This window comes from Salminus brasiliensis, chromosome 22 (assembly GCF_030463535.1).
Source record: "Salminus brasiliensis chromosome 22, fSalBra1.hap2, whole genome shotgun sequence".
Classification (NCBI taxonomy): domain Eukaryota; kingdom Metazoa; phylum Chordata; class Actinopteri; order Characiformes; family Bryconidae; genus Salminus; species Salminus brasiliensis.
Genome location: NC_132899.1, coordinates 25,243,230 through 25,256,825, shown reverse-complemented (window position 1 = coordinate 25,256,825; position 13,596 = coordinate 25,243,230). Strand labels below are relative to the sequence as shown.

General features: G+C 43.7%; 1 protein-coding gene across 5 annotated transcripts in view; it reads right to left on the bottom strand.

Moving 5' to 3' along the window:
* Positions 1-2,336: 2,336 nt before the first annotated feature.
* Positions 2,337-13,596, bottom strand: part of jmjd1cb (jumonji domain containing 1Cb) — a 151,948-nt gene continuing 140,688 nt past the window's right edge. For all 5 annotated transcript variants that reach the window (XM_072667762.1, XM_072667764.1, XM_072667765.1 and 2 more), the window contains 10 exons: positions 13,366-13,577; positions 12,666-12,941; positions 10,954-11,122; positions 10,753-10,843; positions 10,285-10,415; positions 9,888-10,010; positions 7,400-7,539; positions 6,554-6,730; positions 4,698-4,829; positions 2,337-3,391 (listed from right to left, as the gene is read on the bottom strand). In XM_072667762.1, coding sequence (XP_072523863.1) covers positions 3,296-3,391; positions 4,698-4,829; positions 6,554-6,730; positions 7,400-7,539; positions 9,888-10,010; positions 10,285-10,415; positions 10,753-10,843; positions 10,954-11,122; positions 12,666-12,941; positions 13,366-13,577 — 1,547 coding nt within the window. In that variant the 3' untranslated portion in view covers positions 2,337-3,295. The remainder of the gene's footprint in view (positions 3,392-4,697; positions 4,830-6,553; positions 6,731-7,399; positions 7,540-9,887; positions 10,011-10,284; positions 10,416-10,752; positions 10,844-10,953; positions 11,123-12,665; positions 12,942-13,365; positions 13,578-13,596) is intronic.

The window sequence follows — 13,596 nt, the reverse complement described above, 5'->3', positions numbered from 1 at the left end:
GAGAACTTTTTAAAGATCTAAAGAATCTGTACTTGAGATAAAAGGTTCTTTACCAATTTACCAGACACCCCATCTAATGAAGGCATTCAGCTGCTTTAAGTTGATCAGATGTGAAAATGCACACACATAGCTTGCCTAGTGCCTGTCAATAAGTATTGCCAATAGAATAGGACTCTCAGGAGCAGATAAACACGAACCTGTTGACAGAATGCCAGAAGCTGTGGGCTAAGTGGTCTACGATGATCTGTGGGCGGGGCTTTGCAGTGCTCTGTTAAATGACCCCCTGATGACCAGCCTGTGTGGTTTTACAGGCTGTGATCGCTTCTCCGGCGTTCTGGGCTGCACTGCTGTATGTTTTGCAGCAGTCACGAGCGAGGCAGGCTAATTAAAGCTGGAGGGAGACGTTCCCAGGGACCTTTAGCTCATCACTAGACTGCTGCTGCTGCTCGCTCTCTCTCTCTCTCTGTAAGCGCGAGAGGCAGATCAAGCGCAGGCAGTCACATGTGCGCCTGGAGCTTAAAGCCTTTGATGTTCAGGGCCCATTAGCAAGGCCTGCTGAAACACACTCCTCTGCAGCGGTGCAGGGGCACAGAGGGCCAGCCTGCGAGCATGGACTGTTAAACAGAGAGAGAGAGAGAGAGAGAGAGAGAGAGAGAGAGAAAGAGAGAGAGAGAGAGAGAGAGAGAGAGAAAGAGAGAGAGAGAGAAAGAGAGAGAGAGAGAGAGAGAGAGAGCGAGCACTGGTAGCAGTAGGATCAATAGCTCTGATCGGAGATCAGTATATTCGCATTGTGAGGTGTATTGAACACCCTATCGATGGCAACGAAGCGCGTGCAGGTGGTCGAGCTTTGCTCTCAAAACAGCTTCATGGATTCCACTTTTTGCAGCCTGAGAAAACTCTCCAGACAGCAGAGCTGAAAATCCCAGACGATCATGACCTTCATAGCGAGAGCATAGCTACAGGACTACTGCTGGTCCACAAACGGTTAAAGCAGGATTGTGCCACTTTCCATCACTCGCTTTCCTTCCCTTTCTTACTTTTATCACTTAATATTTAATAGTTAATATTTTCTCTCTCAGCTGTTTGTAATATTTGTCTTATTTTCTTTTCTATAATCAAAATGATTGGGTGGACCAGCAGGTGACCAATGCGTGCCCCCATCTGGCGAGATCCTGCAGTGCGCAAAGCAGCCCATCTGACACCAAAACAGTGGCGCTGGTCTTCCGACAGGCTACTGATGACCTGTGTGTTTATAAGCTGCAGATCAGCCGTAGTTGGCTAACCTGTAACCAAGACCCACCTTGTGGTGTGGAGGGGGCGAGCACGCGAACGTGCTTGGTTAGTTGAGTGGGTGATGGTTAGCACGGTGGGTGATGGTCTGGTCTGGTCTGGTCTGGGGTGTCCGCTGTGTGTTTGTACTTGTTTGGTTGTGGGTGGGGTGGCAGGGGGCTGCTGGTGTTTCAGATGATTTCTGGTTTAGTCAGTAGTAGAGGTTTGGTGTATGGTGATGCTGACAGGGTGAAGTCACTGGATTGGCTCCAGTGGTTTGGCTGTAGTTGAGCTGATTAACTCAGGCAGTATTTCTGTCTGTGGAAGATGTGTGTTTGGGATTGTTCTAGGCTTCTATTATATTATAATTATTATATTATAATTTACCTCAGAGGCTTGGTCACTTTAAACCACAAGTGTTGAGGGTTAGTAAGCATGCATGGATGAAAGCACCGCATCCGGGTACTTTGCTCTCATGTAATGCCCCGCCCCTCTAATTTGAGTGGCGGCAAATAGAAATGGACAGGTGTTTGACTGCATAAAATAAGCATTCCCTGCTGATTTACTGCCATCAGGACTCCAAAACCCATGGCCTAAAGCAGACAATTATATAATGTTCTATTAAAAAATGAAAGAAATAAGGGCTGATTAGTGTCCTTTCAGCAGGTCTACCCACCCTACCCAGTACTGTACTGAACAATTACACTTATTGACTCACTGAATCAATGATGATTCGATTCTTCACAGCTTCATCATCAAGGCATTAAAGCAGCATTTAGATCCGCTTTGAATCTGGATTATTGTGATAATGATGATAATCATGACATAAAAATCACTTCAGTACCTATCATTTTCACATGAGTTTCTTATGATAACGTTTAATTATATTACACAAATAAAGTGTTTAGGTGGTTTAGAAATGTGCATATCAAATTAGACAAATAACGTATGCAATCAGAGCCACACTACAGTCAGATTACTATTATTATTATTATTATTATTATGTATAAAAAGGCAAAAGGCAGTCATTTGATAAATCCATTTTAATGGAAAATGTAAAACCCTTTGAACTTCAATGTACAAAGCATGTAACACTTGCACTTTTAAAATTTTGAAATTGAAGCAAGCCATGTTTTTAAAAAAATACATCAGTGAATGTATATATGTATATATTTACACAGCATAGTAAGTCTTTCATTTTTTTTTATCATCAACTTCAAAACTTCACCATAGTAAATCTTAACAAAACAAAAAAAAAGAAACGAGACAATTTTTCTTAAATAAATTACAACTTTTTTTTGTAAATGTCTCCATTTTACAGTGAATACTTCTTAATAAAATGCTGAAGTGTGTTATTCATTTAGGCTTTTTTTTACATAATATAACTTTACAATGTTTACAATAGTTTGGCAGTTAAAACTTTTTTTATTTTATTTTTTTTAAAGATATGGCATGAGGACTGCAATTTCAGCAACGATTCCCAAAGTACAGGCAATAGCTGGTGTTAGGATCCTCTCTCACAGTAACCGTCTCAAATGTAGTGAGCTGCGTTAGGATCCTGTACGATTAGCAAACTGTACAAGTCACATTTACATTTGATCTAGAACATAGCGTAGAACTTCTAAAAAATAAATACATCATTTCACTGAAACAATATACAGTATGAAAGCCAAAAAAAGAGACACAAATGAAGAAAAAAAACAACAACAGCAACAACAACAACAACAACAACAACAACAAAGACAAACGAATAGTAAAGTGTGAACAGCAGTGCTGTTTTCCTTGCAGATGATCTGTTTTTATTCCTCTGTAAAATCACAGTAATCCTGATGCGGGGGGTGGGGGGGTGGGGGGTATCGGGCGATACTGCTGTGGTATCAGTAACAAATAAATAGCATCGTCTGTCTTTCTCTCGGGTGTCTGCTCTGAAAGTCTGCTTGGCACTGGAGGTTTGTGATGTGGAGATTAGTGTGCATATTTGGGGTTAAGTGATGAAGGCGTTCTGACTGCAGCGAGGGGTCCAAGGTCATGAGTTGGAGCCTTCGTCTCCTGGCCCCTCCGCACTGCACCTCTTTAATGTTCCCACAGCATCCTTTACGCAGTGGTAAAAGATGTTCTTGACCTGAGAGAGAGAGAGAGAGAGAGAGAGAGAGAGAGAGAGAGAGAGAGATAGACATAGACATAGACATAGAGAATAAGAATGAGAGTGGAAAAGAGAGAGAATAAGGCAAAGAGAAAGAATATGAAAGAGGGAAAAGAGAAACAGAGAGAATAAGGGAGGGGAGGGTGAAGAGAGAGAGCGAGAGACTGTCAGTGACATTATGGATGACGGCCAGACTGTGACTCATGCTCCTGAAATAGGCTGAACAGACTGCTAAAAGGAAAAAGGGGTGAACATACTAAATGACACAGCAGCTTGTTAATGGACGTCATGCACTTAGCACAGAGCCTCGCTGCTGAAAAACATCAATTAGGAGCGTGTGCTACGTCTGGATTACTGAGACTCTAATGAGTTACACAAGCTCAGCTGTTACAGGTGGAAACTACACACGAGAACAGCTCCACATAAACCACTGTGCTGTTTTACACTCTTGTAAAAGCCAGCAGACAGACGTCCAAAACCAGATAAGAAAAAAACAAGCTCACAGTGCAGTGATCTACATACATCTGACCACAGGGCTGTGTTAGTCTAGACTGCCTGTCAGAGAGAAGTGAGCAAATAATATATATATATATATATATATATATAAACTAATTTACTAATAATACATACTAAATACTCATACTAATATATAGTACTAATATTTGAGCACTATGGTTAATCACTATGGGTAAATAACCCTGACTGCCAATCACAGTTTTCTGTAGCTCAGCAGAACCCGTGAAGTGTTCTTGAAAATAAAAGAAATAAACAGATGCTTTCTCCTGTTTTCTGAAGACTGTTCTTTACGTGGTTAGCTGTGCTTGCTGGTGGATGTTTAGTATGATTAGGCAGGTCTATAGAAAAAACATTTCTGTTCTGACCAGGGTGTGCTGAAGGGCCTTAAGGTCTATGTTTGTTACTGTGCCTTTAAGACTTCTCTGTGTAAATTACCTCAGGTCTGACTGGCATATTGTGTTCAAAAAGCAGTGTAGACTGAAACGCCATGATGGTCATAGGAGTAGGAGTCACTGATGGGAGTCAGTTAAAATATTATAAGGTGACACACAGGTGTATAAAAGTGTATGCTTTGTTCTGTGGGGCAAGGGATTCCTCCAAAATCCATGCCTAAACTACTGAAAACCAAGAGTGCTGTATTACTAAGTGTTTGAACACTGATGAGACCAGACAGACTTGAGGGAGTGTGTGAAGGAGTTAAGAACCCCCTCACTACTTCAGCTGAATGAGTAGGGATGTGAGAGGACTGGTGGAGTGAAGAGCCTCTTACCTGTAGCTTATCTTCATAGTTGATTTCTTCTTTGGAGGAGCGAAGCTCCTGGGTTAAGTGGAAGGAGTGCACCACGTGCTCCGGAGACACAAAGTCATTAATGACCTGCACACAGCTGTGCAGATTCTGCACCTGTAGAGAAGAACACCACAGACACCAGGTGAGTCTGACACAGTCATACAACACCACACCTCCCATATTCAGCTCACTCTTTCGGGCCACATGTAGGCTATTTATAAAACAATTAGTGATAAACCCTAAATCTGACTGGCTAAGGTCTCATCAATGACTGCCTCACAATAACTGTATTCTTTAAAGCATTGTAAAGCACTGTGCAGCATGCGGCTCTTAAGTTACACCCAGGCTGCATTTCAAATGGCAGTCCTAATGTGAGCTATGATTTTGGCTACTACACCCAAATAGTGCATTATAAACAGAGCCAAGTAGGTTACTAGTGATTTACACGGTCCTAAACTTTTCAGTAGCATATTTCATTGTTCATTACTGTCCCTACCCCATCCCAACAAACCTCCATGTTACTACCCTCATCCCAATAAACCCCCATGCAGTCACTATACACAGAAATAAACATTTTAATCACATACATGATTGTGTTTTTATGCCTGAACGTAATCATATAGAGATTATACAGATTTTATTTCTGGAACACATGGTCGGGGGGGGGGGGGGTATGCTTTTCCAAATCCTGTACAATCCACAGAATTTACCACAGGTGGACTCCAACCAACCAACAGACCACACATTTGTGTGTAGACACATAACATTTTGCCATTAACCCATCTGTGCAGGAAACACACACATGTACATTACTGAACAAACACACACCGTGACTGTGAGCACATGTGCCCGTAGTGGTGGGTAGCCTTAAAGGAGCTTGCGCAATGGTCCAACAGTGGCAGCTGGCAGAGACCAGGAATCAATCCCACAACCCTATGATCAAAAGCCTGGTGCTCTAACCGCTGAGCCACCCCTGCCCACAAAGAAACATCTCAAAGATGATCAAGAGAGACCCCCAGAGCTAAATCTTAGTCTCACAGGAAAGAATCTGAATACTTACAGTATGTCCCTGCAATATTTTAGTTTCCTTTTCAATAAATATGCAAATGAGCACTTGGTCATTATGGGGTATTTCTTGATTGGTCTATAGACTTTCTGACTGCACTGTGTATATATTTATACATGCACACTACCGTTACTGTAATCATGATCAAACCATACAATTTGTCCTCAAAATTTAAGTTCGGCCCAACGCCCACGGACTACTTTGGAATTTTGCATCCTTACTGCTGTCATCATTCCTGCGCAGCTCTCTTATGTAAACTAAATCACTTGCTGGGGGAGCGGCAATTGCAATTCCTAATATTAATAGCATAAATGATTTACTTAAATCCTTTTTAGTATCATTCTGTTTCACTGTTTTAGAACAATGAAAGCAATTATTCACACTGCATTACAGTAACGCTATTATGGGTAATCATAGTGATAATGATGCAAGGCTATGCAATATAGCAGTGATAGGTTTTACCCACTAGATGGGTACTGAACATGTTCAGTGTTTGGACGAATCAAGTCTTTCAGATGATCTTATAAACATGTAATGATTTCCATCAAAATCTCATCTCATTGTTGTCTCTTAATCTTAGATATGGGCCTTTTATTAAGGTCTTATTAAAGTCTGTCAAAGAATGTCTGTTCACTTCTCAATTCAGAATGAAAGGGCAGCTAAACTGCAGTACTGTATGTGGACAGTCACACACTTGTGTTCTTGTGTTTTTGCAGGATCAGAAAAATGAAAGGATGATAAGTGAGCACGGTGTGCTTCTGGTGAGTCTGACCTGGTGCAGTGCTCCGGCGGGGATGAGGACAGAGTCTCCCAGAAACTGAACGATGGTGCAGCCCTGAACACCATGCTCCTCCAGCAGGCGCTGACGCAGCTTGCGACTCAAGTACCAGCCTGGCTCCCTGATCGGATCGTGCTCTGCTGGGATGTCCACACCCTGCTCCTTAGCAATCTGCAGGACAGCAAATAGGTTAGCTAAATGGGATAGTACAGTATGATATCTACCAAAGTCAGGTTATTCTCCTAAGGACTAGTCTCAAGCAAAGTGTGTGTGCATGTGTGTGTGTGTGGGGGGGGCTGTAAAGCTGTAAAGAAGTTTAGATTTCCATTTGGTGTGTAATTGGTGTGTGTAAATGCAAGGTCAGGCTGAGGACAGCTTTGAGAGCCGTTCTGTTAATTCAGCCGTTCTTCTGCATCACAGCATCCAGCCAAGAGCCTCACGGAGCAGAACACTCAGTTCAAGAGAGGGAAGGTAATTAAATGTACCCTGTAAAACTACCCTCCGGAGAAATACACTGTTTTATAAGGACATCCACCACTGGGGGGAGAGCGGGGGAGGGAGAGAGAGAGAAAGAGAAAGACTGAAGTGAGGAGGCAAAAATAAAGGAGAGAATACAGGGAGGAGGTAGAGAAGGAGTGGGACAGAAAAGACAATGAAGACTGAGCAAAAAAGAGGGAGAGAAAAAGAAGGATGGGGAGGAGAGAAAGAGAGAAGAGATGGGAGAGTAAGGGAGGGAAAAGGAGCAAGAGATGGTGAGAGGGAGACAAGGAGAGAGAGAGGGAGGAGGGAGGGGGGGGAGAAAAAGGGAGCACGAGAGAGAGAAGGTAGGGAGTAACTAACCTTGTGTAGAAACTCTTTCACTTTCTCCACGTCTTTGCTCACGTAGACGTGCCATAAAGCTCCAGGAGTTTCACTCGAGTCCTTTAATCTCTTCTTCATGTTGTCATCCAGGTCTTCCTCCTCCAGCCTCTTCAGCACTCCTGAACACAGAACACAAACACATGAATATATTATCTCTCACTCTCTCTCTCACACACGATATCACACAGTCAGCTTAATTTACAACAAAGACAGCGAGCCTGACAGTTCCCCTTTGAAGAGAGAGCAAAGTTTAAAAATGAATGCTGATGAGGAGCATGTGAAAGCGTGCGCGCGCGAGAGAGAGAGCGAGAGCGAGAGCGAGAGAGAAAGAGTGGGCGTCTGCCTTTTTTTAATACACTCCCCTCCACACTAAGCCCAGCAGACACACAGTGCTATAAATAGAGCAGAGAAAGGAGGGAGGAAGGGAGGGAGGGGGAGAAGCAGCAGTGCAGTCTGGCAGAACTGCACTTTCTGAAGGAATGTCAAACATTCCAACACGCACATGCAGTGTATCCCAAACCATCTGAGCTTATACACACACTCAGAGGAACACACTTCTGTAATAATGACCAACTGTACATCTAATCAGGAGAAGAAAATAGAACTCTGAGGAGACAGTATCTGTCTGCCTGCTGTCTGCGAAGAAAAGCAAAACAAACCAAGCAATCATCTGCTGTGATGGGGGGGGGACGGGACTTCATTTCTGTTGTGCTATGACTATGGTTGTGTCCCAACTGTGTACTAAAGACTAGCACACAAAATAGTAACATTCTAATATGTTTCATACTAACAGGAAAAAATATACAGATGTAAGTAGCTCCTCCTTTTTTGTTTTAGATTGCATTGTGGAGAAAGAGGAGAAAGGAAAGTAGAAGAGATGGAGAGAGAGAGAGAGAGAGAGAGAGAGAGAGATCCAGCCGAGTGAAGTTTCCTCTACAGCAGTCAGAGCAGTGAGGCTTGGTGCCAGGCTGCAGCTCCGCCAACATGAGGGGGGTGGGGGTGAAGGAGGGCGTTTGGCACTGAAAAGCAGAGTGTGCACTAATCCTTCTGTTTTCTGAGGGGAACTTTCAGCGCCATTCATGCTGAAGGCGACAGCTGTGGGCATTAAGGCTGCTTCCCTCCCCGTAAGGAGCACAACACAGCTCAAGGTCAGTCTACTCCTCAGACTGTGCACTAGAGGGGGCTGAAATGTGTGACCGGGCGTCAGTTCAGACACAGCCTTGTTGAAGTGTGTGTATGTGTGTGTGTGTGTGTGTGTGTGTGTGTGTGTGTGTGTGTGTGTATAGAGAGAATTTCTCAGTCTGTCTGTTCTCAAACAGCGACAGTCTTAGCCACGTGAGCTGGGAAAGACTCTGGCAACTCCTTCCAGATGCTTCTGTTCAGCCTTTCCTCAACCACACTCCACTGTTTCCACAATTCTTTAACGTCTGAAGAGTGTGTGTGTGGGTGTGTGTGTGTTTTTGTACATCTTCAGGACAAAATGCCCCAGAAATGTGGGATAAAAACAAAGATGATCAGGGTACACACCCATGTCAAGACCAGCAGGAAGGCTTTTTGTTTATAAAATCTACAACTTCATTTAGTTTTTAACTACATGAGCAAATATCAGAATCACACACCCAGACCCACACCCTTGAGCCAGAACATTATGACCGCTCACAGATGGCAGGAATTATCTTTTAACAACAATGCGGATCTGGAATATATGTTGGAAGGTAAACGACCTAATGACTCAACCTAATAATGGGAAGGTGTGAAGACCTGAGCAACAAGTCCAGGTTATTATGGCCAATTGATTAGGTCTGAGCATCTACTGACACCTACTGACAGTGGTATGAAGAGGGACAAACCATAAAGTAGCAGCAATGTGTTGGACATCAAAGCTTGATCCACATATGAAGCAATGAAGGCTCCATGTCTGGGCAGAACTGATAGACAGGCCCTGACTGGTGCAAGTCACAGACATTTCTAATGATGATTATATACGGGAGGAATGCGTCAAGGCATCACACATCTTTCTTTGTATTGAGTTCTGCACCTATGATGGAGGCTTGAAACAAAGAGAACTGGACCTTGAAACAAAGAAAGGAAGCTGCCTGGTCTAACGAATCCTGTTTTCTTTACAATACCTGGACATTTACCTGATACTATTTTTTCAGAACTTACAGGACTTAAAGGATCTGATGCTAAAGTCTTGGAGGTACATGTCAGAGGACATCTTCAGAGGTCTTGAGGATGCCTTTTAGACAGGTGGTCATTATGCTTTGGCTCACTGGTGTGTCTGTATGTGAGAACGAGGGGAAAAAGAACTAAAGCCTGTGGAAGCTTTGGCTCCAAAAACGGGAAAATGTGGTGGAGACAGCACCCCTCCCCTCTCTAACTGGCTCTCTCCACAAAAACGAGGACTGACCCAGTTCCTCAGCAGGCCAGTATGTTTGCTGAAGCTGAAGGACAGGGACAGACTTACCTGTTTTAGAGAGGACGCCGTTTCCTTTGGCCACCCCAACGTAAACCAGAACGCTGACGATGTCAGACACCTCCATGTGCAGGTTAGCAGTGCCAAAGTCCTGCTCCTGAGATGCTGCCACACCTTCAATACACAAGTATACACCCACTTAGAGACCATATGCACATTCACCTGGAATGAAGAAGGTCAGTGATTTAGCCGTTAGTCATACTGACAGACTGCAATACGCCACAGGACGTGCAGGGGGAAATATTACTTCTGTTTTATCACAGACGAAACAGATAAGCAAAGCTAGAGAAAATACCTAATGGTTAGTAAGTCAATTAATTATATATCAATACATATAAAGGGATAATGATAGGAATAATAACACACAAACACACAAAGCTGCAATTACCGTAAGCACAGCACAGGCGTGGGCCCAAGTCCGGCCGAACAAAGAATGGGGGGAGGTGGGAGGCCAGGTTAAGATTCCCCTCTGGGTCTGAATACTCAGGCAGAGGAAGATTCTTCATCAGATCATCGTACCTACATAGACCCAAACACACACAGACAGTTAAAACCCATCATCAACAGGCTCATTTCCATTGCAATGGCATAGAACCACCTCCATTCAAATAGAAAACCAAGACTAGAGCCTCGTTTAGCTGAGCCACAAATGTATCATTAGCTTTTCCGCAAGTTGTAAAAGCTTATCTCTAAATATAGCTCACAAGGCAACATTTGCTTGTTATCTATCTGTACAAAACTATGATTACATGATAAGTAAAAACATAATGAACCCTCTTTCCGGCAACAGTAAAAGCTGCAGTCTTCCATGCTACACTACAGTGTCGTTATGAACAGTATGAAAGATGTAACGTACCTAGAGGGCATCAGAGCCATGAACTCCTCTCCTGAGGGCCAGTCTTTTAATCTGTACACGATGGCCTCTCCGTCTTTAGATTTTGGACGTTCTGTAGAGAAAGACACAAAGCGATGTGAGGAATCTTGAATGTGAGCATGAAAGTGAGAAGAAGGGGTTCAGATGCTCTTCCTAAAGGTGAAACTCTTTTAGGGCACTTACTCGTCAGGTCCTCAAAGCCGTCCCAGAACTCTTTGATGCCAGAGTTGGACACCACACCGTCCTTGCAGTTCAGCAGGTCCCCCTGGTGGTCTGCAAACTCCTGGTTGAAAGACTCTGCCTTCCACAGGCTGGCGTTGAGCTTCTTGTGCACCCCTGAGACGAGCACGGGCTGGAAAAACACCACAGAGGAAATGAGACTTTAATGACAACCAGAATCACAGCAACTCTCAGACTGTATAAGGGGAAAATATGAAGTCTGGTCAAAGCAGATATTTCACCATGGTTGTAGCATGATAGGACAATGCTTTAATAAGCAGGGAAAGTGCTGGTCAAGGAGAATTTAAAAAAATGCATCATACACATGCTACGACTAAACTACACTGCCAATTCTTCAAAGACGTTATTTTTAATAAATGTTTTGGGTTATTTGCATTGTAAATGTTTATTGGTATTTAAGCTGCATATCAATGTAATACTTCCTTGCATAATCCCACCTCTCCTATATTTAAATTGCACATCTGTATTCAAAGACTGACTGTCTCACTGACACAAACATGCTTCCTGAACAACATAAACACAGTGCCTGCTCTAAGACAACAGCACACACAGCTGGCTGTCCCTCGAAAGCGCATGGCGCGCCGTCAGGACCGGCTCGTTTTATTATGGCTGTACGCTTCCTGTGGAGCCATAAAGTCATGGTGCAGAGAGCAGAGCTCGATAAATGTCATTTTGACTCATGGAGCAGGAGGAGCTCCGAGGGGGGAGGAAAGGAAAGGGAAAGAATGCTGACGCGCCACACAGCTCAGCAGGAGGGACAGACACCATGGCAAGACAGTGGACAATGGGGAAATAGAAAGCGCATACCCTATACTACACTAAGTGCACTAGGCTTCTTCATTTCTCTGACATCCATTGTTCTTTATGAAACCTTATAGCTGAAAGCTGCACACATGGCATAGTTCACAGTTATAGCACACAAAGCTATTAGACCACATGAGGAAAATAAGAAGAAATGACAGCTTGGTCAAAAAGCACATTTACACAATGTGCCGTAAATGTCAGCTTAGACATGATGTCTGAAACTTATAGTTTTAGATCAATGAGGCTACTGTAACTTACATGGGTGGAATATTATGTATAGAGATGGCATATCACTATTGCTGAGCATCAAATCAGGCCAATATTATCAGAAAATGGTTTAGATTTGAGACAGCATAAAAATATAATCTGATCCAGTCCTGTAACAGCTATGTTACATTACAGCTTGGACACTCCTGGTCAAAATGTGTTACTCTGAATAGATAATTCAATAAAAGATGAACTGAAATTTGAGCTGCTGTGTGAAGAAAACAATGATGCAGAATTTTATGAAAAGAAGATATGTCCAACTGTTAAGTATTAGGGTGGATTAATCATGCTTTAGGCTGTATTGCAGCCAGTGAGACAGAAAGTAGTTTACTGGTTGAGGAAAGAGTGGATTCAATTAAATATTAGCAAATTATAAAGAGGCGCAAGTTGAAGGTTTTACCATAGGCCTGACAGTTACAATTACTTTAATCAGGGGTACCCAAACTTTGCATGCCACCATAGCGTACACACTTTGTGATGTTGTGTAAGCTGTGTTACTTTGTATTTGGCCAAGCCATCACTTTTAATACTTAGTATTAGGTGTGTGCAGTAAGCTTTCTCAGGTTGGTGGCAGTGTGACTGACCTGGCCCTTGCTCCAGCACTCTCTGAAGAGTTTCCAGTTGTTGCCGTTGCGGTGATCTTTGAGCCAGAGCAGCTTGCGGTCGTAAAGCCAGCAGTGGGGGATGTCGGGGTGTTTGGGTGTTTCCTCAAACGGCTTCCTCCGCTCGGCCCGGGCCTCCTCCAGTGGCTCACACTTCAGGCTCAGCTTGGTGCTGCGGCTCGCTGGGATCTTGTTCTCCACCACTGAGGCGATGATGTCATCCAGGATGTTGGGCATGGTGCGGCCGCTCTTTCCCGTCTGCAACAGGGACGACAGGGGGCTGGATAAGAAACCCAACACTCCACAGCTATGTGAGGATGAGGTAAGTGCTTATAACGACTGTTTTCTTCCTAAGGGTCAATGCTGTGTCAGCACCAGGGTTTTAGGTTCTCCCAAACACCATACGGCATGAGTAATGGCCTCATGAATACCTCTTAGAAGGTCTGAATGCATGTTTGGCTGACTAGGAGTACATATTTATTGCTACAGTCTGGGTACTTAAGTGTTTACCATGCAGGTCATTCCCACAGAACAACAAAAAAAATGGGAGAGAAGTTAACAGTTCAAGAAGTTGATTGACTGAATTATAGGTGGTGAATTACTTCGACTATTAGTTCAAGCCTTAGTGTTTTGCCTGTACCTGTGTGTGTGTGTGTGTGTGTGTGTGTGTGTGTTCTGTGACCTGTGAGGCGTTGGAGTACACTGGAGCGAAGGCAATGCCGGCGTCGGTGGAGCCCAGGCGCAGTTTTCCAGCTGTGGTAGTGAGCAGGTCTCTGAGTGTGGAGCCCTGCTCTGTGCTGTTGGCCACCAGAGAGGAGGCTTTACAATGCAGTGCCTCTAGAGCCTCGGACTCCTTCTCCTCCTTCACCTTCCCCACACACGACTCCTTATTCTCTGCAATAAACACACAACA